We start from the raw sequence: 24,493 nt of genomic DNA, 5'->3' as shown, positions 1-24,493 counted from the left end.
ACACACCTCTCGCTAAAACATATGCAAAGCTACTTGATAGGCCTGGAAAACCAATATGGCAGAAGGCTTTCCGACAGAGCAGTAACAAGCAACCCAGCAGTACAGTTTTAGCTTCCTTGGAGTGGTGGGTCAAGTAAGTAACGTTTGCTGCTGTATGTACTTGCCCCTGTCCTAAATACTAGATGCATTTCTTACTCTCTCCCATGTCTTTGTCTCTGTTAGTAAGTGTATTGTTTGTTCAAGATAAGAAATGGGAGGGGGGGGACTGCAGCTCACTCTGTCTATTAAAAGACAGGAAACATATTCAGAGAATGCTAGTTGCAACCGATCAAAACAATCCTTGGAAAACTGATCTGGCTTCCAATAGTCATACAGATCGATCCAAATACTTAACTCTGGCTGAACCCCCAGCAAGGCACGTGTAACCTTTGTACTCATGAAGCTAGGTAAAAGAGGGCTCAGTGGAGAAGAAGCCACATATGTTTTGTAGCCTCAAATCTCCTTATTAGGTAGATTTTTAGTGGTGAGCAACCAAACAACAAATAACTTAACGATTACCATCTGGGTTCATAGTATAGTATTCAGTTACATAAGTAATTTAAAACTAAAATAAATGAAAAAATAATAATGGAAATGAGACAAAATAAAGCCCTTGTGAATTCAAGACAGATCTCACGTCCAGTGGTTTTGATTCAACTGTCCTACCAAAGCAAAAGCACTGTCTCCCTTCTCTACTTGCTGCGTCCACAGCGCCGAATTTCAGCTCCGCACAATGCAAGCTTATGTGGTGCGACTCAGAGGAGAAACTCTACTCTGGCAACAAACTGGGCAACAGTTTGTATTCCGAAATACGCTCATCATGAAATAAGCCACACAGGGAAAGGTATTGTTTTATGCTATTACTTTGCATAGAGATACTCTAATCTAAACTTCGAAATTGAATAACAATCCAGAGCTTTTTTCCTTCTCACCCCAACGGAGGTGTAGGTGAAAACGAAATACGGTGTCATAATCAAGAAAAGGTTGGGAATGTCAAACACCACAAAGTACGACGTGTTAAAACGTAACAAGACGTTTAGTAGTCTTCAACTTGAGTAAAAGTTGTGATTGCTACAGTCAGACTTCAACAGTGCTACTCACACGCTGGAATTAAAAAAATGGAGGCTAAAAAAGGAAACAAGCGCTCCCCTCTCTGAAATACCACCCATTTCTTTTAACCGCCACCACGGAGACTGGGGGTTGGTAGGTTGGGGGAGGTGAAGAACAGCAAGTCACTACCCAACAACTCTGGTTTTCTGTTTGTTAGAGCTAGAGCCTACATCCACAGAGGGAAAACAAGAGGCAAGAGATATATGGCCAAAGCACAACTGAGCTTTTTCAGTATGAACAACACACCCGAGCGAAGCTAGGAATGAGACAAATGCATTAACATGATGTAGCAAACACCACCATGATGTGAGCGCCGTATTTTCCATAAAACTCGGGGCAGAAATCCACGGGATTTCGGCTTGCAAACACATCATCGTGTGTATACACATCAAAGACTTCTCTGCGTGTGTATGAGCTGTAGAATACTGGTTCAAAATAAGGACACAATTGCCTGCAGAACATTCAGAAAGTTAGCTCAAAGGCTAGGTTAGCATTTGTTGCCTCTGCTAACGTTCTCCAACGCAGCAGCTGTCCGCTGAGCTTACATGAGTGGCAAACCATTTCACGACTTTACTTTCAAACACTTTGAGAATTTCGTGGTAACAATGGAAACAATTTAAAACAATGCTGTCAATAAACAACGCAACAAATCGTTTTTGACTTAAGGTGAAACAAGTTTGCATTTTCCTGTGCGCTCTGGTTCTGAACTTTTAAGCCCAACAAACAGAATGCATTTGTATTCTAATCTGACACTAACACAATAACATGCCTAGAAACGCAAAAGTGTAGTGTGCTGTTACTAATGTTTTGAATTTGTAAGGTTAACCACTGCGGGGGCTTGGTATTCAAACTTAAACAACTTGAAGTTTATTTATAAATGTTTGAAAACGACATTAGTTCTCTCGTGGAAAAATACAGTTTACTTAAGTACTCGTGTAACGTTAGAACGACAGCCAACTGGGACACGTTTAGCTTTCACATTAACACCAATAAAATAATAAGAAAAATAATTAAGGGACCTCTAATGGCCTAAATGCTACACGAGTAAAACTCGTGTTAACTTACATGATGTTACTAACAGATTTACGTACGTAGTTCAAATACTGGTCGAACATTAGAGCTCAACAAAACTAACAGTGTGATGGATTCTCAGACTACCGAGCTAGCTATAAAAAAAACCAACACGAGGAGCCGACGAAAAGGGCACGGAAGTCCAGACACAGCCCGGAGCAGCCCTGTAAGGCAGACCATCGATAAAGGTCGCTTTTTAGCCAGCCAAGCAAACTACTCTTCTGGAAATAACTTATTGTAATAAATTGAAGTAGGCGCTAGGTACTTGCTAGCTAAGTTATGTAGCTTCGTAGCTGAGGTGGGTAGACGGAAAATATGGTTATTTGGTGTGTTGGTTATAGTTACAAACCCTCGTATATAGCGAGAACTATATAGCCAATTGACACAAATGTTAAGTACTCACCTAAAGAGGCATTCCAAACTTGTATAAACGAGGTAATATAATGTAAAGTAGGAAGTCCTTAGAGCATCCCAACATCGATTCCAATCAGGCCTGTATATCGGCCTCGGAGTCTCCTGTATCCTTTGCCCTTATAAGTGGCTCCCTCTCCAGGGTTAGGAAACAAACTTCTCAGGGTCTCCCACGCATAGACGGAAAGTTAAATTCCCTGTGCTGTTCACGTGCACTGCATCCATTGAGTATCTATATTAGCTCCCCGGCAAATACATCAGTTTATTTTAGTGTCTTGTATATTTACAATCGCTATTTATAATGGGGCATAAGCTGCTGTATGTGATACAGAGCTCTGATTCTGTCTCGGTCCTTACATTCGCAGAGGCGCCCATCCCCCTCCTCGCCGGCATCGACCGCGGGTCCCAGCGAAACTGACACACAACCACGCCACGGGGTTTCCCTGGCGACCGTGCAGGGGCCCTCTCCTTGGGCGGCCCTTGCTGATGTTTCCCGCCTCTCGTCAGTGATTCGATTCCAATATGTCACTCATGTTACGCACGCGATATACGTGCAAGTCATTGGCGAAAGGCAGCGTCGATTATTTTTTCCTTTTACTACGTAAAACAGGGCGGGTACTGCTTTGAGGAGTGGTGCGAAAATTTCCTTTCATTATATGTGTGTAGTGGTGGTGAACAGGCAGGAGTGAATGGCAGGATCGGGAGATAATTTGATACCCAGCAGAGGATCTGTACCTTCAGAGTTTCGGGAATTGTTCTTTATTAAATTCACATGCCGTGGAATTTATTTTAAGTCGTTAGTGGGATTATTGCTTTTTATTTGTGTGTTACTTTCATCTACTGTGGAAGGAGTGTTTGTACTAATACATAGTAGCAAGCGTTAGCTACACGGGGTCTCTGGGGCCCAGTTCCAGGGACACCAAAGGCAGGGTTAGCCCACTGGGTCAGCCCCACCTACCGATATGTCAGATGAATGGAGTATGAGGTGTCGTTTTGGTAGCGTCTGCTGAGGGGTTGGACAGGGAACTTGACCAGTACTCCTGGGTTGCATCCACTTATTACTGGTCCCTCCTACTTCTGTCCCGCTGCCGAAACCAGTATTTTCCTACACTTGTACAGAAAAAAGTGGCCGTCACAACGAAAACAACGCTAGCCGTTGCTCAATAAATCCACTCCCGGGAGTTATATCCGAAAAATGAGCACCTTCTTTTTCTGTGATTTTAGCATTTATACAGAAGAACACTGAGACGCAGCCGAAGTATAACATTGTCGCCCAGCCTACTGCACACATTGGATATACAAAATCATCTAAGGGGATACATTTTCAAAAGATACAAGTACACGACGGATAATTTTGCCACATTTATAATCAAACTAGTCACGATGACGCCATTGGTTTGTTATCGTGTCATGAGACTCAGGAGCGACTTTGGATTGGCTACGATGATAAATGCCAACGTCATTTGTTGCAGGGTCTGACGAACGACGAGATTAGACAGCAAGAATAACACAATTTGTACATTGTACTTTGGGGCTTCTATAATAAAGTTAGCTCTTAGATACTCAGATAACAGAATCGAGAAAAACAATCGACGTCAAAAGGATTTGGCAGTTCTATTTTGGTTATATTTGACTGATTAGAGCAGTATACCACGCCCAGAAGTGCTTTAGAGGTACAACTTTGGGCTAAACTGGACATAAGAACTATGTTTTGTTCAAATACATCTGAAGGGTTAAAGTAAACATCAAAGCCAGGGTTCCAAATTAGTATCAATCTACCTAAATACACAAATGTGTTTATGGTGAACAGGTACGTAGCACAGTTGCAGTGTTTGATGTTTATCTGATTACTTGAGATAACATTCACATATCCCTCTTTGAACACTGAAATCGTTTTTAAAAAGCAGGTCTTGAGCTTATTAACAGATGGAAAACGACCAAGTTTCCCAGCCGTACTGTGTTGGCAGGCTGTGGCCATACTTAACAGTACTGCCGTGAAAAAGCAGTGTCATGTGGCCCAGTCCAAACTATGCACTGCAACACTGCTGTGTTCAACCCTCCCCCACTGCCACAGCTTCAGTAAATCTTTCATCTGCTCACCGTCTCTGCGTGAGGTTCTGTAATGTGAAAACACAATGCACACCTTGTTACTTCATTTGGAGGTTGTCGTTGTTTTTTTAATTGTCCTTATAATCTGAAGCACTTACACAAATCCATTTATAAGACAGGTGTTATCAAAGTGTGGACACATTACTAAAAATGACATAACCATAGGATCACAACAGTCTGTTCAATAAATATTAATACTGCATGCATGACACTACTTGCCCCCTCTATGATTGTTGTTACACAAGATCCTAAGTAATAAGCTCAGAACGGAACAGAAGGGACTTGCTCAAGATATATATATATTTTAGTGACAACATGGAAACATGACAGCTCACAATTTTGTGTATTGATATTAATGTGCAGAAACTTATTACATGACAATTTGGCTTCACAGAACTTCTATCATGAAACTCAAACAAGAAAATCCAAACCTAACTTTTTACCTCCTTTGCAAGAAGAAAAAAACAAAACATCAATGTCTAGTAACTGTGCATACTGTTTATGATGGCACACCACAGGTTCTAAGAATATGGCCCTAACAAGCAGGTGTATATAAAATATAGTTGTTTATCAATAAGTGGTTTTAGTGACTCTCTAGATCAGGGATCTTTGTGAGAAGTTGCATATAGACACAAAATCATTACATCATCAAAAAGAGTGTTCACATATTAGATAATAGATCACCCTCACTGAGGAACAGTGACTCGCCAGAAGTACTACATCTGATTAAGCTTTAACTTTAATGACATAAATGTGTGTGTCTGCATTAAAAGGCCCTTTGAATAAGCATATTTACAATATTGGCTAACCAGGAAATACACTGAAAGTGGCCAGATTAAGCATGTGTATACTGACTCTACTCTCTACTGAGACTATTCTTAGCAGGTTACTTTTTTTAGGTCTTTTTTTTGGGGGGGGGGTACACTTTTTTCCCTACTGTCTTTGTCCTATTCTTCAGTGAGGAACCAGTCTCTCTTCCTCTTGCTTTCTACTAAGCAGCTTATACAGAGAACAGAAAGGGAAACAAATGGCAGAGTGTTTGTTTTCTGGTGGGGAGGAACATGTTTCAGGGAGAGTCAAGTCCAAGACTCTCCCTACTGCTGGGAAATGCTGTCCTCTGCTGGCATCGTTGTGACACTGCAGAGCCATGCCTCTCCCGAGCTGTAGCTAGAAGCGGTTTAGAGCAGCTTCAGACTGCCAGTGACATTATTCACCATCTCTTCTTCCCCCATGATTGCCAGGACAGTGCGGGACCCAGACTCCACCTTCCAAAGACCAGAAGGGTTGGTTTAGAGCTCAGCTTTACACATCTTCATGCCAAGCCACTGTACAATACTGACAAAAACTGACTTTGTTTTTAAACCACAACTATTACTACTGATAATGTAACAATATGTTTGGAATGTCTACTTGCACCACCACAGATATTTGGATACAAGATAAAAATTCTTTTACCTGGGTAAGTCCCGCATCTTGGACAAGATATGTGGGCAGACTGAGGCTCATGGCCAGGGCTTGCAGTTCCAGCAGATGAGCCACATTGGTGCCCTGGACCACCACCTTCTTGGCCCTGTATCAGCAACATGAACATGTTTTTTTTTCCCTCCGATTGTCAATGTAGATAGCAATCTGGAGCACTATTCTGACACAGGAGGACTTTTAATGAACACAGAAATGCTGAAAAATATTTAAGAAGAGCTCCAAAATAAAGCATCAGGTCTTCTAGAAAATAATACTGTGGTCTTACCCACTGTGGTCCCACCTCCAGGCCATCTCCCTCCAGCTGTTCTTCTCTTGTAGAGCCTGGTACAAGCCCACAGCAGCATGACCAACCTGAGCAGCCACCTGCACACAAACAGTGTCGAGTTCAATCAATTCAGTGTTACATTTCTCACAAACTTAACATAAAATGACAAAAAACAAAAAAAGCAACAACACTCTGTTTACAGTACCACAACATTAAATCTTATGTAACTTCAGCTGTCTCATGAGCTGACATGTGGAGAAGAAAAAGTACCTCAGCTGTAAGCGACAGCAGTATGTCGCAGCTCAATGACTCCCACTTTAACTCAAAATGAGACAAAAAAATATATACTTTTTTTTTAGTGCAAAAACCAACAATGGATGAGTGATTCAGATGCGTGCAAGCAGACGTGCCAAGAAGCCAGCTGCAGGTCTTTTGGAATTTTCCTTCCCCTTGTTTTTCCTCTTCCTATGGAAGGAAAGCTGTAAACCCTAATTTCATTCCCTTGTTTTCTTTGGTTTAGTAGCAGCTGTTAAAAATACAACATTTGTAATGACCACTCTTGAGTGCCTCCAATGTACATCACTGACCTCAAAGTGCATTGTTCATGCAAAGTAACGATGGCTTCATTTGTCAGAAGAAGAAGAAGAAAGTGTACTTTATTGGTCCCCGTGGGGAAAATCCCTCTCTGCATTTAACCCATTCACTCAGTGAAGCAGTGGGCAGCCACTGGGCGCCCGGGGAGCAGTGTGTAGGGACGGTACCTTGCTCAGGGGTACCTCAGGGTAGCTGTTCAGTGGATTCAAACCCCCGACCTTACGATCATGGGGCCACCACTCTACCTACTGAGCTATCCCTGCCCAGAATATGTGACAAAGACCAAAGAACTGATTTTGGATGTTAGGACGACCAGGAAACCTGTGGCCTCTGTTTCAATCCAGGGAGTGACAGCACGCAGTGCAACAGTTACACTCTTTTGCATATCCTCTAAGTAAAACTAACTAATAAGGTTTTACAGTTTAGTGTAAAATTTCAATCATATATGTAATCTCTGTAATATTCTAGATATTTGTAATTGAGCTATTTGTATATATTAAAGTTATTTGTTATATTTTGTAACTTTGTAATATATTCTTCCGTTTTATTTAATTCAGTCTGTTACTGTCCTTATCGTCTGGGCACAACTCACAACTCACACACACACACACACACACACAGCTGAAAAAATGGTCCCATTGAACCAACCTTCCCAATGCCCATGGCAAGGTCCATATTCACCACAAACACCATCTTGTAAATGAGGTCATCATCACCCTCCTCCTAAATAGCAGACACACAAAGAGACACTGAGATTTGGCTTTGGATAAACTCCACAAGGTCCAATGTACCAAGGTGTACCTGCAGGGATTAAGGCTAGCTTATGGGCACCTCATTCTCCAGCTTGTTGAAGTAGTACATGGCCGCTTCCTCGGCAGACACATTCCGAGTATGCAAGAGTGCCTACAGTGAAGAGAGACAAGGGAGAGGGACAGAAAACAAAACCGTGAAGTAAAAGTAGACTTTATTTTGGTAGCCAAGAAAATTTATAGAAATAATTGTCATCTTTTGCAGTTAGTTTCCTCATTGATTAGATATTATTAGGAATTATTTCCGCATATCTAATTATTGGTGAGTCCTTTTTGTTTTAGTTGAGACTGCAGAGCTGTATCCTCGATCAGTCCTTGAAGAAACTGTTCCTGAGGACAAAATAAATCAATATTCCAAACACTGTAATGTTATTTGGAGCAATGAAGTTGCTATTGTGACTCATTACGATTTAGACAAAGTCAAAGTTAGCTTTATTGTCAAAAACCATATGTACAGATCAAACAGGAATTTTGAAATTAAAATGCTCCCATGACCCTCAGTGTACACTAAAACAAAATAAAGATAAAAACATAAAAATAAAATAGGAGTCTTATGTACAATACATTGAGATTTAGAACAGACATTGGTAGACACATACACACACTGTGCAAGTATGCTTTACGATTTCCAGTGTTTGTGACACAGCTGTGAGAAACATTCCTAAATTCAGACAAACATTATTTGACACAGTAAGTACCATCAACTTTTAAAGAAATGTGATGCTGTCACAGGATATAAGGTGCACACTGAGGTTATACAGCCCCACCTGTTTGGCCGCCTCCTCTGGGATGTCCAGCTCTCTGAGCTGCTGCAGAAACACTGGGTTGACATCCTGAGAACCTGAGTCTGGGCCTGATTGCTCCGATGGCTCCATTATAGCTGCAAAAAGAGAAGCCGCGATACTGAACAACCTCCACAGAACGAACTAGGGCTGAACGATTATGGAAAATAATCAAATTGCGATTTTTTTGCCCCAATATTGCGATTGCGATGCGATTATTTTTTAAGGTCTTTGTCTTCTGTATTATTAAACAAAGACAAGCAATACATCATATAGTATGGCCAATACTATATTACATTAATTTTAAACTGTTCTTTCCTGGAAGACAGACCTCTGTTATGATGACATGAGGTGATGCATGAATTGATGACTGACATTGTTATTTAACTTCTTCAATCACAACAGTATATTTGAACATACACAATAGTTTATTTTTAGCTTACAAACATCTGAGCATAAAGTGCTGACAAGGAACCCTGGTGTAAACATTAAAATGAAAGTCAGTACAATGTGCAGATTGCAGAAATATACATAAAAAAAATCAGTGGCTTTACCACACTCAGTTTTTCGACATCTGTGAACTACTAGACAGTCATTCAATTAAAAAATAATATTAAATAAATAAAACTAATAAATAAAAAATACACACATCTTACTGATCTCTGCAGTCAGTAACATTACACATAAAGTCCAAACATAATAGCAATTGTATAAACACACACACAAACACGCCTTTAAATTAAAACTGGCTGAACATCTTGATTATCTGCAGTAAGTAACAGCAACACAGCACAAACTAAAGTGCACAATGAGTATGGCTCAGCTAGCCATAATCATCCTAGCTCACAGGTTTTTTGCTAGGAAGACCAGCATACAGTGGGGCAAAAAAGTATTTAGTCAGCCACCGATTGTGCAAGTTCCCCCACCTAAAATGATGACAGAGGTCAGTAATTTGCACCAGAGGTACACTTCAACTGTGAGAGACAGAATGTGAAAAAAAAATCCATGAATCCACATGGTAGGATTTGTAAAGAATTTATTCGTAAATCAGGGTGGAAAATAAGTATTTGGTCAATAACAAAAATACAACTCAATACTTTGTAACATAACCTTTGTTGGCAATAACAGAGGTCAAACGTTTACTATCGGTCTTTACCAGGTTTGCACACACAGTAGCTGGTATTTTGGCCCATTCCTCCATGCAGATCTTCTCGAGAGCAGTGATGTTTTGGGGCTGTCGCCGAGCAACACGGACTTTCAACTCCCGCCACAGATTTTCTATGGGGTTGAGGTCTGGAGACTGGCTAGGCCACTCCAGGACTTTCAAATGCTTCTTACGGAGCCACTCCTTTGTTGCCCGGGCGGTGTGTTTTGGATCATTGTCATGTTGGAAGACCCAGCCTCGTTTCATCTTCAAAGTTCTCACTGATGGAAGGAGGTTTTGGCTCAAAATCTCACGATACATGGCCCCATTCATTCTGTCCTTAACACGGATCAGTCGTCCTGTCCCCTTGGCAGAAAAACAGCCCCATAGCATGATGTTTCCACCCCCATGCTTCACAGTAGGTATGGTGTTCTTGGGATGCAACTCAGTATTCTTCTTCCTCCAAACACGACGAGTTGAGTTTATACCACAAAGTTCTACTTTGGTTTCATCTGACCACATGACATTCTCCCAATCCTCTGCTGTATCATCCATGTGCTCTCTGGCAAACTTCAGACGGGCCTGGACATGCACCGGCTTCAGCAGCGGAACACGTCTGGCACTGCGGGATTTGATTCCCTGCCGTTGTAGTGTGTTACTGATGGTGACCTTTGTTACTGTGGTCCCAGCTCTCTGAAGGTCATTCACCAGGTCCCCCCGTGTGGTTCTGGGATCTTTGCTCACCGTTCTCATGATCATTTTGACCCCACGGGATGAGATCTTGCGTGGAGCCCCAGATCGAGGGAGATTATCAGTGGTCTTGTATGTCTTCCATTTTCTGATGATTGCTCCCACAGTTGATTTTTTCACACCAAGCTGCTTGCCTATTGTAGATTCACTCTTCCCAGTCTGGTGCAGGTCTACAATACTTTTCCTGGTGTCCTTCGAAAGCTCTTTGGTCTTGGCCATGGCGGAGTTTGGAGTCTGACTGTTTGAGGCTGTGGACAGGTGTCTTTTATACAGATGATGAGTTCAAACAGGTGCCATTCATACAGGTAACGAGTGGGGGACAGAAAAGCGTCTTACAGAAGACATTACAGGTCTGTGAGAGCCAGAGATTTTCCTTGTTTGAGGTGACTAAATACTTATTTTCCACCCTAATTTACGAATAAATTCTTTACAAATCCTACCATGTGAATTCATGGATTTTTTTTTCACATTCTGTCTCTCACAGTTGAAGTGTACCTCTGGTGCAAATTACTGACCTCTGTCATCATTTTGAGTGGGGGAACTTGCACAATCGGTGGCTGACTAAATACTTTTTTGCCCCACTGTATCTACTTTTGCTGGCTTTAAGGATGAGCGAGTGCAGGTCACTATATTCCCTCCAGTGCTGAACAGACGCTCTGAGGGGGCACTTGTGGCCGGCACACACAGATATTTGCGGGCCATCTTGCACAGTCGTGGAAAGTGAATGTTGTGCACCTTCCACCAGGCTAAGGGATCATCCTCTCCGTCAATGACAGGGGTCAACAGGTAACTATTCAACTCTGCCTCCACGACATCTTCAAGTGGCAGAGGCAAAGCTGAAGAGGCCGCACTGGTCCTCAGACGGTCGGGTAGGCCGGAAGTAAACGGCCGTGAAATTGGACGGTCTAGCCTTCTGATTAGCGTCACCGCTGTCTCGGTGGAGTTTAATAAACTCGGCCGTCTGCCTCTTGCTATCTAAAATATAACCAGACACTGGTGTAAATTCTCGACTGTCTCATACTTCTGTTTAATAAGTTTTCTGTTTGACGTTTAGTCAGCTGTGTGAAAACCAAGGAGGAACCCACCCGGGGGATTAATAAAGTTTTATTTTATCTAATCTAATAACTTTAATCTCAGCCAAACCGATTTACTCACGAACAAACAAAACACTTAAAAAAAGCCCAACAATAACATTTTTAGGTTGTCTAAGTGACTTATATATTACGTTTAACCTGAGCAGCGAAAGTCCGCGGTGATCTGAAAATGATGTGCCGGGAGTTGTGCCGTTCTCGGCCGCATCAGTAACCCTCGAGCTCCCGGCTAGCTGTCGAGCTGGTGGGTAGCAGACGCCTCCGAAAACGTCGAAGCACTTTTGCAAATATGCGATATCTTGATAAACCGAGCAGATATTTGATGTTTACACAACTACTTTCTCGCCTGAAAATATGTTAAAAGTTTATTTTGTGACCCAGAAAGATTAGTATGAGTAATTTTAAAACTTAGTAGCGGCCGCCATTGTTGGAAACTGGAGTTTGGCTGGGCCGCGCTATGAATTCTGGAATATGGTAGGCCACGAAGGACACACCTGACCCATCCTTCAAATTCGGGGAAAAGGAGGACGCATTTGTCGGCTACATTCGGAGGAGTCTACGAATTTGGACAGCCTTCGGCGCTTCGCTGTGACGTAATCGGTCTACAAATGCGGCCTCAGGAGGATGCAGCCCATGAATTTGGACATGTCCAGAGTATAATCGCAGCCTTTGCGGTTTGAAAATTGCACTTGATCATGTCGCGATATTATCGCAAATGCGATATATTGTTCAGCCCTAGAACGAACCCTGTTGAATTAACCCTCATAATGTCCTCCCGATTTACATACAACTGTGGTCCTCAGGGGTCAAAAATGTCCCCACTTCATTTGACTGTTTTTTTAAAGTATAAAGTATAAATTGTCAATCAATTCAGTGTTACATCTTAGTTTAACTTAAGACCAACACATTAACACAAAATTTACCCAACATTATACATTTTAGGGCCACCAGACCTTGTTTACAAAAAATACACCCTGTTTTTTAGCGAAAACAAATTGAGAAAATTAAATATTTAATTGTTTAGATAATTTTGACTATCTGACTAACTTCAGAGTGCTGTATGTTGAACTTTAGTGAGAATTTTTTTTTTTAACCATTTAAATTTTTTAAATGGCAGCACATAATCACACTTGTGGTCCTCAGGGGTCAAAAATGTCCCCACTTCATTTGACTGTTTTTTAAAGTATAAAGTATAAATTGTCAATCAATTCAGTGTTACACCTTAGTTTTACTTAAGGCCAACACATTATGACAAAATTTCGCCATAATTTTGCAATTTTAGGCCACCAGACCCCATTTATATAAAGTATACTCTGTTTTTGAGTAAAAATAACATGAAACATCAAAATAATTTGAATTTATATAGTTTTCAGTACTTGACTTATCACAGAGTAGTATATATCAGAATTTAGTGAGGGTGTTGGTTTTAAATCATTTGAATTTTTTTAATGGCAGCACATAATCACACCTGTGGTCCTCAGGGGTCAAAAATGTCCCCATCTGGTTCAACTTTGTATAAGGCATAAAGTATCACCCACCTCTCTGTTGCAATTTATATATTCAACTTTATTTGAACTCATTACCTGACATAAAACATGCCAACATTCATTTCCAAAACATTTAACTTTTCAAAAGTAACTTTTCATAATACAGTAGTCTGAATGTGCCCTCAGTTGCATGCATGGCACACAGTTATGGTGTGAGTTTTACAGATGTACGCATTGCATTTCTGGCAGATTTTTGATGCTTTGCGACTAATCTTGCTGGGGCAGAACTTGCACCTTTTTCTTTTGGGTGATGGGCCAGTAGGGGCAGCTGGGTGAGGAAGTTCTGCTGCAGAGGTAGAGCTGGAGCAGAACTGCTGGTTCTCCCTAACGAATCTGGCAGTTTCTGGTGTGCGGGGAATAACCTGTCAAGTCAAGTCAAACTTTATTATAACAAGTCATAGTACAATTACAAATAGTTCAAATTCTGAGATCACTGTAGAATAAAGAGTAGCAGAAATGCAGCTTAGTGCTAACCTTCCGTCGCTGGATGTAAGGTATCACCAGTTGCTGCCCAAGCTCCTCCATAAAGAGTCTCCTCTTGTTGCACTTCCCCTGATTCCAGGCTGGATTGATCTCTGACCACAAGACAAACGAGTTGTATACAGACACGTCGAGAATGTTGTAGAAAACAACGAGGGGCCAACCGGCTGTCTTTCTTTTGCATGTGTACACACTCGTAGCCTGAAACAAAAGAAACAAACCAAAAACTATTCAGATATGTAAGTTTCTTTTCCTACACCCAAATTCAGTGCATTATCCTTTCCATCTATGATATGACAAATATTATAAATAATAAATGTGCAATACCTTGTTGAGGTTATCGACACCCCCCTTGTTGCGATTGTAATCTTCGATGATTTTTGGCCTTTTGTCATCCCTGGTGCTCAAAACAGCATCCCGATGCAGAGTGCTCATCAGAAGAACATTTTTCTGTTTTCTGGGGTGGTAGGACACCAAAGCATGGGTCTCGGTGAAGGCAAACTTTGATGAGAACTGAGCCCTGTTCATTTTTGACACCAGCGCAGGGGGCAGTTCGGGCTTATTCCTCCGTACTGTTCCCACCATGTACAGTTTTCTTCTCAGTAGTTGCAGGCCAAGGTCATATGATGTGAAGAAGTTGTCACAGGTTATTGTTTTCCCCTGGAGACCTTCTGTCATCTCAAGAACAACTCGCTTGCCCTGATTTTTTTCTGACTGTGCACCAGCAGGTTTGCCAGTGTATACTTGCATGTTCCATGCATAGCTAGACCTGGCATCACATGCTGCCCATATTTTTATGCCATACTTTCCTGGTTTGCATGAAATGTACTGTTTAAATGGACAGCGACCTCTGAAGGGCACTAGACGCTCATCCACAGTGACATCAGTGCCTGGATTATACATCATTGGCAGAAGAGACACCCACTTGTTCCATACATCCCGAATGGGAGCAAGTTTGTCTCGTGCACGCCGATCTCCTCTTGTGTCTTTATCATCAAAACGAATAATTCTTGAGATTTTATGAAACACCTTCAGTGTCATGGTAGCACGAAAAAATGTCCTACCAGACTCAGCATGCCATAAACTAGCTGTAGGTTCCTTATTGGAGCGGTACACACCAGCGAGAATCAACATACCTACATATGCCTGCAGGTCGATTGGATCCATCTTCCTCCACTTGTTGCCATACACACGACGCCCCTCCTTGTTTGTCATGTTCAGTATCACCTCTTCAATAGACTTGGGCAGAAACAGGGCAAAAGTAGATTTTATGTCATCAATACGAGAAATTGCATATGTGGTTGGACCACAGTGGCTTTTGTCTCTCTCTACTTTCATCATGCGTCGTCTGTCACTGGGAGGAACCGAACACCAGATCAGTTTTTTGTCCTTTGACTGGAAATATTCCTCTGTCTCAGCTGGGTCCTCTTCCACAGATTCTTCCTCATCGGTTGATTCTTTCTCTTCATCAGAAGTGTAGTCTTCCACAGATGATACTTCTTCCATTTCAGGTTCAGATTCTTCCTCATCATATTCATCGTTTTCCATCACTTCATACTGTTCTTCAGTTTCTGCAGCTGGCAATGTGGGGGATTCTTCAGAGAAAGAACTAGCATGTGGTCCATATGCTCGATCTTCATCATTATTTTCCTCCGTGTCTGAAGATGAATCATCCTCATCCTGGTCGTTCTTTTCAACAGCTTGGTTAAAAATTAGCTCACAAGTCTCTTGTGCAGTAAAGAGCTTCTGCCTCTTCATTTTGCTGCTTCTCTCTCCCAGAGTAAAGCAAGAAATGCCCCAAAACTTGTGACAAAAGAGCTTTTTCCTCGCCTTTTTTTTTTTGTTTTATTTTATTGTGTGTGTGTGTGTCCCCATACATCAAAGATCAAAGATCAAAGATGTTTTGGAAAGGAGCATGGTGTTTACCCTAATGCACCACTTTATACTGAGGGGTCATTTTTGTCCACGAGGACCACAAGTGTTATAAAATCCAATAAAAACCCTATAGATAAATCAAATTACTTAAAACTTATTGCAATCATGCATAGCATAGCACTGAATAACTTCTGTTATTTTCAGCCCATTTGATGAATAACAAACACATTTTTGATAGCAAAAGATTTCTTTAGAGGACAAAAATGACAAAAATTTGGACGGCTGAACCGAATGGCAACAATTAACGTCATGCGGTCTGTCACCTTTAAGAGTTAGGTCTGGTTTGAAAATGAATGAACTGTGATTTGAACATCTTCTATATGGAAGACTAGCGTATTAGGTTAACCCAAGCAGCGCTGTGCAGAACAGCAAAGTAGAATAGACAAGACAAGGGGTGTTAAGCTGTACGCTGATGCAAACTACGTTGCACACCGTTCAGATTAGCAACCCTAGCCTTGCAGCGTGTGATGGAAAAAAAATAACCGTATTCGGGATGTTGCAATGTGACAGTAAATATGACTCGAGAGAAATGTTTTATGTGAATATTTTGTGCCAAAGAAATCATGCTAAGATTTCTTTCTACTATTGTCGAATTACAGGGATAGCTAGCTAAAATTAGCACTAGCCGCTAATGCTAACTTTGCTAGCAACCCAGCTAGTTCGCTGGAGTTACCTGTTCCTTGCAGAAAGCTTGACGACAGGAACAAAAATGGTGTCTGCGGTTTCTCAAAGTCTTAAATTTTCCTTGCGATGGAATAATGTCTGTTCGAATAATGAATTACATTACACGAATTCTCATCTAGTACTGCCTTCGGCACTACTCCATTTTGGTCGATTGTGTTGAAGTGAGGGGGTTAATATTTCTTCTGCCGCTTGTTTTTCTTATACTCTTTGGTTTAATGGCGGTTGTCAGACCAGCTCAAGGTACATTAGCGCCACCTACTGAACTGGAGTGTTACTTTGAACTTGACAAAAATAAATAAAAAAAATATTTTTTAAAAAGCTTCTTTCTAATAAATCTATCCTTCTCATAACCACACCAGTTACCTATAGACCTGCAGCAGTGGCTTTCCAATGAGGTCTTCCAAAGTAAAACGAATCTTCAGCTCCTTGAAAGTTCCTATTATGATAATATACTTTTTCTTTTCTGATCATAGGCCTGACGCTCCAAGTATACATGCTGGAGAGATTTGGGTTGCAGTGCATGCAGAGACCAGTTGGATCCTTGTCTATTAAATACAATGTGTGCTCTACTCTGAAACAGGTATTTATTATTTCTTCCATTCAGATCCTGCCAATTTTTCTGAATATTGGCATATCTCATCAAATACTTAATTGAATATTAGATGTCTTCCTGGGTCATTGATGCTCCAGTGCTCCTGCCATACATTTAGGATCTTACCGTTTATCATCAACTAAAGTCAGTGCTTCCTAAATTCCATTAACATGTAGACTTTGTAACAAGGGGGGAGTCTTACGCTGGATCTTGTTTACACAAATATTCCCAGTGTGTACCGAGCGAAGCCCTGCCCTCGCCTCGGATACTCAGACTACTTGTCTGTTATGCTAATTCTGGCATGTAGACCGCTCATCAGATGCTGCAAATCGGTGCTGAGACGGGTGAGAACCTGGCCTACAGGAGCACTTTCTGCTCTTCAGGACTGTTTTGAGTACACTGACTGGGACGTGTTCAGGGAGGCTGCAACAAATGGCGACCACACCACCTTGGAGGAGTACACATCTGTGACCAGCTACATCAGTAGGTGCATCGATGATGTCAAATGCTGTTCATAGACTTCAGGTCAGCATTCAACACAATCATTCCTCAGCACCTGATTGGAAAATTGAGCCTGCTGGGCCTGAACAGCAGTCCGGATTGGTAACAGCATCTCCAACACCACTACCACACTGAGCACTGGAGCCCCTCAGGGCTGTGTGCTCAGCCCACTGCTCTTCACTCTGCTGACTCATGACTCTGCATAAATGCACAGTTTAATCCACATCATCAAATTTGCCGATGACACGACTGCGGTGGGTCTCACCAGCAAGAACGAAGAGTCAGCATACGGAGAGGAGGTGCAACAGCTAACAGACTGGTGTAGAGTCGACAACCTGTCTTTGAACGTGGACAAAACAAAAGAGCTGATTGTAGAATTCAGGAGAGCACATAAAGATCACTGTCCACTTAACATCGATGGATCCTCTGTGGAGGTTGTCAATAGCACCAAATTCCTTGGTGTCCACCTGGCGGAGAACCTCTCCTGGTCCTTCAACACCAGCTCCATAACTAAAGAGGCCCAACAGCATCTCTACTTCCTGCAGAAGCTGAGAAAAGCTCATCTCCCTCCATCCATTCTCACCACCTTCTACAGAAGGACTATCGAGAGCGTCCTGAGCAGCTGCATCACTGTCTGGTATGGCAACTGCATCGCATCGGATTGCAAACCCTACAACAGATAGTGAGAGCAGCTGAGAAGATCATTGGAGCCTCTCTTCCCTCCATCACAGACACCAATCGCACCCACTGCATCTGCAAAGCCACCAGGAGGACCCCACACACCCCTCACACACACAATCTTCACCCTGCTGCCTTCTGGCAAGAGGTACCGGAGCATTTGGGCCCTCACTGCCAGACTGTGAAACAGTTTCTTCCCCCAAGCCGTCAGACTCCTGAACACTCGGTGACTGGACTGACACACACACCTTCATACATCAAGTGACTTTTTGCACAGTGTTCAGTCTTTTGCACAACCCACTGTCATTGTTGTACTTTTCTATTGCACTGTCCTGTGTCTTTATCGTTCTGTTCTGTCTGGTGTTGCACTTGCACTTCATGTGTTGATTGTCTGTTATGTCATATGTGGCACCATGGTCGAGGAGGACTGTTGTCTCGCTTCACTGTGTACTGTACCACTGCACATGGTTGAAATAAAGCCACTTGACTTGATCATGAATATAACAACTATAATAATTTGACTTCATCTTTGCTAAATAGTATCTGTAAATCTGACTGTTTCCCCAATACATCTACATCCAGTTCCTTCCACACCTACATGAGCAGGAAATAAACACTTACACCCTTACTGTACAACATTTGCAAATTGGAATATAGTTCATATGTAACATCTAGTCTGCATTGTTTACCTGGTGTAATAGGTGCTTATAAATTATCTGATCTAACAACTATATTCTTTTGACTCTTCTATTCAACCCATGGTGAACCTAACATCATGTCCACCAGGTCTACTGTACACTAATAGATTATCTAGCCTATAAGCTACAGAACAGTCAAGATCTCATTCAGGGCCAGTAACTGTTTTTCACTGACTGGCCAGATGCCCACCAAGAACAACCTGATAAACACTGCAAAAGATTGTTGATCTTATGTTTGGTTTTAATTTGATCTATTTAAGGTCTCCAAGTCAGCTTTCCATCAGATACACTACATGGACACTGAACAATATGAACTTTCTCAAATGTTTGCCCATATAGTGTTGAGGAGAGTGGTTGATCTCATTTAGAGAATTGCTTGACTCTTTATTACAGACAATATTAATCCCCACTCATATGATGATTGTTACTTTACATTTATTGCTGTCTAGTGCTCCATGGCATGCATACAAAGAATTCCCTATTCCCTGCTCTTCATTTTATTAAATAACAGTGGACCCACATATGCCTGTGGTGTATATGATTTAGAATAGTTACTGCTCTGACCTCTGTTGTTTCTCCAAACAGAAAAACAACCACCCAATTGTACAGTCTACCCCTTTGTTTACCCTACTTAGGCATAAAACAGTAAATCCAACTTGGGGAAGATTTGGGGGGGGGGGGGGGAGTCAGAGACGCTGGGTCCTCAACTTCTGCAACAAGGCACTCAAATGATACACAGCACCGAAAAGACAAAACAGAGGGAGACTCACGAACAAATATACAAGACCCAGGAGACGCCCACCATCCACGGCATCCAAGGGGGCTGAAGATCCGAGGCCACGCGTCCCGATGACAACCATGCGTCTAACCCAGCTGAGGGAAGAGGGAGGGCCCGGAGGGAGACCTCTGCCTTTTATATGGAATCGGGGGCATCGCAAAGGGGAGAACAGTGATGACGATTCTAACAGTATAACTGTCAGTTTTTTGCTTTTTAACGAAAATTGTTAACTTTCAAGATTTGGTTTGGTCCAGGTTACCCACTCCTGGCTGATACTGAGTGCGAGAGACTGTAGAATGGCTCAGTTAAAAGCCAAGTCTGACTATCCAAAAAAACAAAAACAAAACAAACAAACAAACAAACAAACAAACAAAAAAAACCCACAGGTGGCAATTAGACTCATAGCAAAGTCCACATGAAAGAAACTGCTCGACTTTCCTAGTATTAGTTAGCTTACTTCATTTCTAGCAGAAGACAACATGTTTGAGTTATTTTAGCCAACATGTAATCAGGCAGACCCTTTCTTTCTACACAATACTAATATTGTAATAATAGTGATAATCCATTATCATTATAACCCACATAAAGGCTGTTTTGGACAAGTGTGTATTGCTCTGCATATATTTTGCCTGTGACTGCTGCAGGTGACAGAGCTTTCAGTAAGCTAAACCCATCACTTGACTGGAGGCCTCTACAATGATGCTCCCACCTCCTTTCACGTTCTTGACTTGGTTAGACGTTGTGAAATTGCTTAACTATGGAAATAATTCTGTCATCATACATTTGAGGTCATCTGTTGCATCCCAGGCCTCTTGGTGTTGCTGAGCTATTCAGTGCATTTGTTCTTTATAAGAATATACTAGACCCACATCACCCCTACTTGTGGCCCATATATCGATGTGAAAAATATACTGCAATTTGGCCCTTGAAGTTATTTGGCCCTCTTTGTTGCAGGGCTATGTTAGCTGGTAGCACAGCTGTTTTTAAGTCCTAACATGCCCGAGAGCGTTCATAGTGGTAGGTTTTTGAAATCAAGGAAAAAAGACAGCTTTCAGAATACTTTATTTCATTTGTGAGAATGTTCACCTTCTCTTATTAAACAGGTTAAATCACTACAGCTGCATCTTTAATCAGTATGTACAAAGATATTAACACACAAAATAAGAAACATCCTAAACCTGCTCCTTGCAGAGCCTGCTCTACATTGCCAAATTTATACAGCCTGGATTCCCCCCAATGGTTCTTTGTTCATCACTGAGCTCTCAGCTCAAGATGAACAGACTCCATGTGTTTGTAAAAGTCATTATTACCTGTGTTATGTAGTGTTGTAACAAATGGCCCACATTCTGACACACTGACCCTGGTAATTACACACTTCGGGCTCAAACTGATAAATCTTCATTTGAGTGGAGGGTGGGTAGAAAAAGTCTTTTCTACTGTCACCTTTTTTTGGGACTGGGTACTAGCATACTTCAGTAGTAGATACTCTAATTTACAACTTGTAGTACTTTGTGTATTAAAACATTAAACAACATCAGATTTGAGAAAACAAAAATCAAGTGCACTTTATAAAATACGCATGTAGACTACTCAAACTGTTATATCGTTTCTATAGTTGTGTCAAAATCTGTTTCCCCATTGATTTCCAATCCTACAATCACCTGAAACTAAACAAATTCCCACATAAAGAGCTGCTGTAAATATTAAAGGAGAAAGAGAGTTCAACACAAAAACCAGCATCAAAAAATATGTCCAACCATACCCAGCCCGGCTACGCTACAAGCAACATCTACTGAGCCTGGAGTAGTTTGATCACGTTGATCAAATGCCACACACAACTGCAGGACCATAAACTCTACATAGAAAGATAGATGCAGTCACTGGGCCATGGTGACTGCCTTTAAGTGCAAACCATTGATGCCAATACAAATGCAAACTGTATATAAAAGATGGACGTAGCCACTGGGGCTGCAAAATGAAGCCAATGGCACATGTCTCTTAAACCTATATTTTTTTCTAATGGCCAGCAGGAGTTGACTGCTCTGGGTGCAAAAACACATCCAGTCGTATAAGAGTCTGAGAAAACACTTTCCTGGTGATGCCGTGGGCTCGTTTCAGGTCCAATTGAATAAAAAAAAGTTGAAGTTCATGAATCATTAGCCGATGAGCATATAGTGCTCCTAAGTGCACCAATCAAATCCAGCCCCTTGGTAAAAAAAGAAAGAAATAAAGAAAGAAAAGAAAAAGAAAGCTCAACTTGAGCTTTACAAAGCCAGAGGTGACGACATCTTTTATATACAGGATATGGCTACAAACCATCCTGTCTACAGACTCCCTTTCAAAAAACATCAACTATTATTTGGTTGTCATGTATCGCTGAGTACAGAATACAGTTTCCAACGCCAGCAATGATGTTTGAACCTTCTTTGTATCAGTTCTTTTTTAGTTTGCTTTGTTAATCAAGCAGTTAGATGTTTCCAGCTAGTAGCTAGGCATCCAGCCTTTTTTGAAATCCACAAACAGCCACTTCCAGCTTCAAAGAGGCAACAACCTTATGACAAACTCAAGGCCTCAGGTTGTCAGTCTACCATCATCCATCTTTTATAAGGTCTATGTGGAACACACGAAACACTGTCCAGTTAAAGAACTGCACACAAAAAACATACCAGGAGTGTGATCTATACAATGTCCAAGGTCTAAAAAGGAATGTTAAAATGTACAAAATATAAAAACTATAAAAACTGTGGTTCACACGACACTGCACTTTAACAGTTTGAAGGCTTGTCTTTTAAACAGAGGGACTTTTCGCTTTCCTATTGACTTTCCAGTGACTTGTACACTAGAGACACATCCACACAAATATGAATAAAATCAAGAAACAAAAATGGGGTGAGGTTTAATGTGAGGTTTAAGTACCTTCAAAAAAACACTTTCTGCTTCCAATCTCTCACATGGGTAAAGAATTAACAAACAAGTGTGTGTGTGTGTTTACAGCAGTCCAGTGGGTGTGTGCGGTGCTGCAGTACTGGTAGATGGACCTGCCTGAAAGGTATACATGAGTGTTTTTGCTGCTGGGGCTGATAACCATATATCAGCTTGTGTTCCTACAGTACGGTATAGTTGGATTGCTAAGGGGGAAAAAAAATTGGGTCATTGTTTTTTTTAACCTTCCAGCAAAGTATTTGTCACACTAGTTAGCAACCAAGTGTGAATCTGCAGCACCTCGGCTGTGCTGCTGCTCTGCTTAAAAAAATCGTATTACAAATCACACAACATTTACATCAATACAGACAAATGTGTAACAGGCCAAGTTAACTAAGCAGTAAATAGGCAGCTTCTACCAATGAAAATAAGAGCAGTTGATGAAAGACGGCAGGCTGAGGTAGAGCGTGGCAGCGACTTTAAAATGTTGCTTTGAGCAGTGACTACAAGTTCTAAAATGTGAAAAACATAACCTTAAAATTCAGGTCTCTCTTTTCAAAATACTCTTCACTCTTAGATCCAAAATATAAGAACCAGTTACTTCACCACTTTGTACTAGAAACATAAAACGTGGCAGTACACGATGCAGTTTAACAGCCACGAGAATATGGACAACCACATGCACGCACACTCACACATCTATATATAAAGCACCAGACACACACCAAGAAATAACCATACAGCAGCAAAGTACACAAGGCATAAGAGGTACCGCTTCATCAAACGGACTCCACAGTGATGGAAGATTCCTACTTTCAGTCTGCAGACCCGGCTGTCCACCAGCTACCTTTTGACTCCAGCACATATACTGTAGAGATAAAACACACACTGCTACCATCTCTTTTTCATGAAATGAGCAGAGCGACAGCGGGTCAGACTGACCTTTTTTTTTTCTCTTAAGCATCCACTGAGCTTTTCACTGTCCTGCACTACAGGAAGCTCACAGTGTCCGCACTGTAAAGCTCTGTCAGCAGTCACCAAAACACAAAGGCTGCTGAGATGTGAGCTCTAATTTAAACAACAAAAAACATCCTCCTCAAGAGTCCATCTTCCCCTCTGTCCGTTAAAGTTAACTGCCAGCGTGCCCGAGCTGTTTCCTGTAACAGTGGCAGGTGTTACGGCAGTACAGCTGACACATTTCGCCTCCATCATAAGTCAGTGACTTTGTTCTCCACAGCAGCAGCAATCTGCTGCAGTCTATAGCCGAGTTGCATCTTCTGGGCTGTGGTGTCCTCCTCCAGCGCCGTGATGATCTGATGGCAAAATAATGAAGAGGAAGAAAGACTGAGAATATAGAAATGACAAACATTAGCTGTTTCTCAGTAAAGACGTGTGTCATATCCACACGTTTTGGGGCAGTAATTCTGCCTGTGCGCACCACCGCAGTGAATTTGAACTCAAACAAACAAGATGTGACTGAAGTTTAGACGTTAGTTTTAATTCAGGGAGTTTAGCAAAGACAATTTGTTTGAGTACATTTTCATAGGCTCTAAAGTAACATTGACAAATTTTCTCATCTATGAGAGAGACTGCAAACACTTCAGGAATGGCCAAATCAACAATTTGGTCCATGGTTAAAAAGGAAGGCTCTGGGCAGCTTAGCACAACCAAAACACCTGGTAGACCCGACTAGATCCCCTAAAAAGCAGGTTCTTCAGATGAAGGCCAAAAAGAATCAGAAGTGGATGTTCTAATTCAATTCAATCTTTTAAATTTTATTTATGCAGTGCCAAATCACAACAACGGTCGTCTCAAGGCGCTTTATATTTTAAGGTAGACCCTACAATAATACATACAAAGAAAAGCCCAACAATGATATGACTCCCTATGAGCAAGCACTTTGGCGACAGCGGGAAGGAAAAACTCCCTTTGAGCCAAAAGCTCAGACTCCTCCCCGTTTCTAACACTTTCCCCACATTGCTTTTGTCCCCTGAATTAGTGCTGTTAACAGCAGTTTGGAG

The 24,493-nt window shown here is 41.6% G+C and overlaps 4 protein-coding genes across 10 annotated transcripts in view; 1 reads left to right on the top strand and 3 right to left on the bottom strand.

Moving 5' to 3' along the window:
- The window catches only part of setd5 (SET domain containing 5), a 30,288-nt gene extending 27,235 nt beyond the window's left edge, over window positions 1-3,053 (bottom strand). For 2 of the 4 annotated variants that reach the window (XM_085405500.1, XM_085405501.1), the window contains exon 1: window positions 2,624-3,053. The gene's annotated coding sequence lies outside the window, so the exon portion shown is untranslated. The remainder of the gene's footprint in view (window positions 1-2,623) is intronic. The other 2 variants (XM_085405502.1, XM_085405503.1) reach the window with 1 other exon arrangement.
- Window positions 1-24,493, top strand: part of LOC146669067 (uncharacterized) — a 576,742-nt gene that overhangs the window by 352,532 nt on the left and 199,717 nt on the right. The gene's annotated exons all lie outside the window — the stretch shown is intronic.
- On the bottom strand, window positions 5,022-16,502 carry LOC146669077 (putative peptidyl-tRNA hydrolase 2). Of its 3 annotated transcripts, none has more exons than XM_085405497.1 (7): window positions 16,293-16,502; window positions 8,658-8,770; window positions 7,913-7,984; window positions 7,730-7,804; window positions 6,488-6,585; window positions 6,196-6,310; window positions 5,022-6,005 (listed from the first exon to the last, which is right to left on the bottom strand). In XM_085405497.1, the coding sequence occupies exons 2-7, from the start codon at window positions 8,763-8,765 to the stop codon at window positions 5,919-5,921; spliced, it is 555 nt and encodes a 184-aa protein (XP_085261623.1). In that variant the 5' UTR covers window positions 8,766-8,770; window positions 16,293-16,502; the 3' UTR covers window positions 5,022-5,918. The 3 variants fall into 3 exon arrangements, with proteins under 3 accessions (XP_085261623.1, XP_085261624.1, XP_085261625.1); XM_085405498.1 differs by having other exon boundaries at window positions 16,429-16,500; XM_085405499.1 differs by lacking the exon at window positions 16,293-16,502 and adding an exon at window positions 13,439-13,553.
- The window catches only part of plxnb1b (plexin b1b), a 95,356-nt gene continuing 92,028 nt past the window's right edge, over window positions 21,166-24,493 (bottom strand). For both annotated transcript variants that reach the window (XM_085405494.1, XM_085405495.1), the window contains one exon: window positions 21,166-23,785. In XM_085405494.1, coding sequence (XP_085261620.1) covers window positions 23,681-23,785 — 105 coding nt within the window. In that variant the 3' untranslated portion in view covers window positions 21,166-23,680. The remainder of the gene's footprint in view (window positions 23,786-24,493) is intronic.

Source organism: Rhamphochromis longiceps, linkage group LG5 (genome assembly GCF_057381845.1).
Source record: "Rhamphochromis longiceps isolate RC_006_pf linkage group LG5, R_longiceps_female_GT1.1, whole genome shotgun sequence".
NCBI classification, from domain to species: Eukaryota; Metazoa; Chordata; class Actinopteri; order Cichliformes; family Cichlidae; genus Rhamphochromis; species Rhamphochromis longiceps.
This window is presented reverse-complemented; position numbering and strand designations above follow the sequence as displayed.

Excerpts from the sequence above, each read along its gene's own strand:
- LOC146669077 (XM_085405497.1), bottom strand. The coding sequence starts at position 8,765 with ATGGAGCCATCGGAGCAATCAGGCCCAGACTCAGGTTCTCAGGATGTC. Across the intron at positions 7,805-7,912 it reads TCAACAAGCTGGAGAATGAG|GAGGAGGGTGATGATGACCT; the intron begins GTGCCCATAAGC and ends TCTGCTATTTAG. Across the intron at positions 6,586-7,729 it reads TTGCCATGGGCATTGGGAAG|GTGGCTGCTCAGGTTGGTCA; the intron begins GTTGGTTCAATG and ends GTTTGTGTGCAG.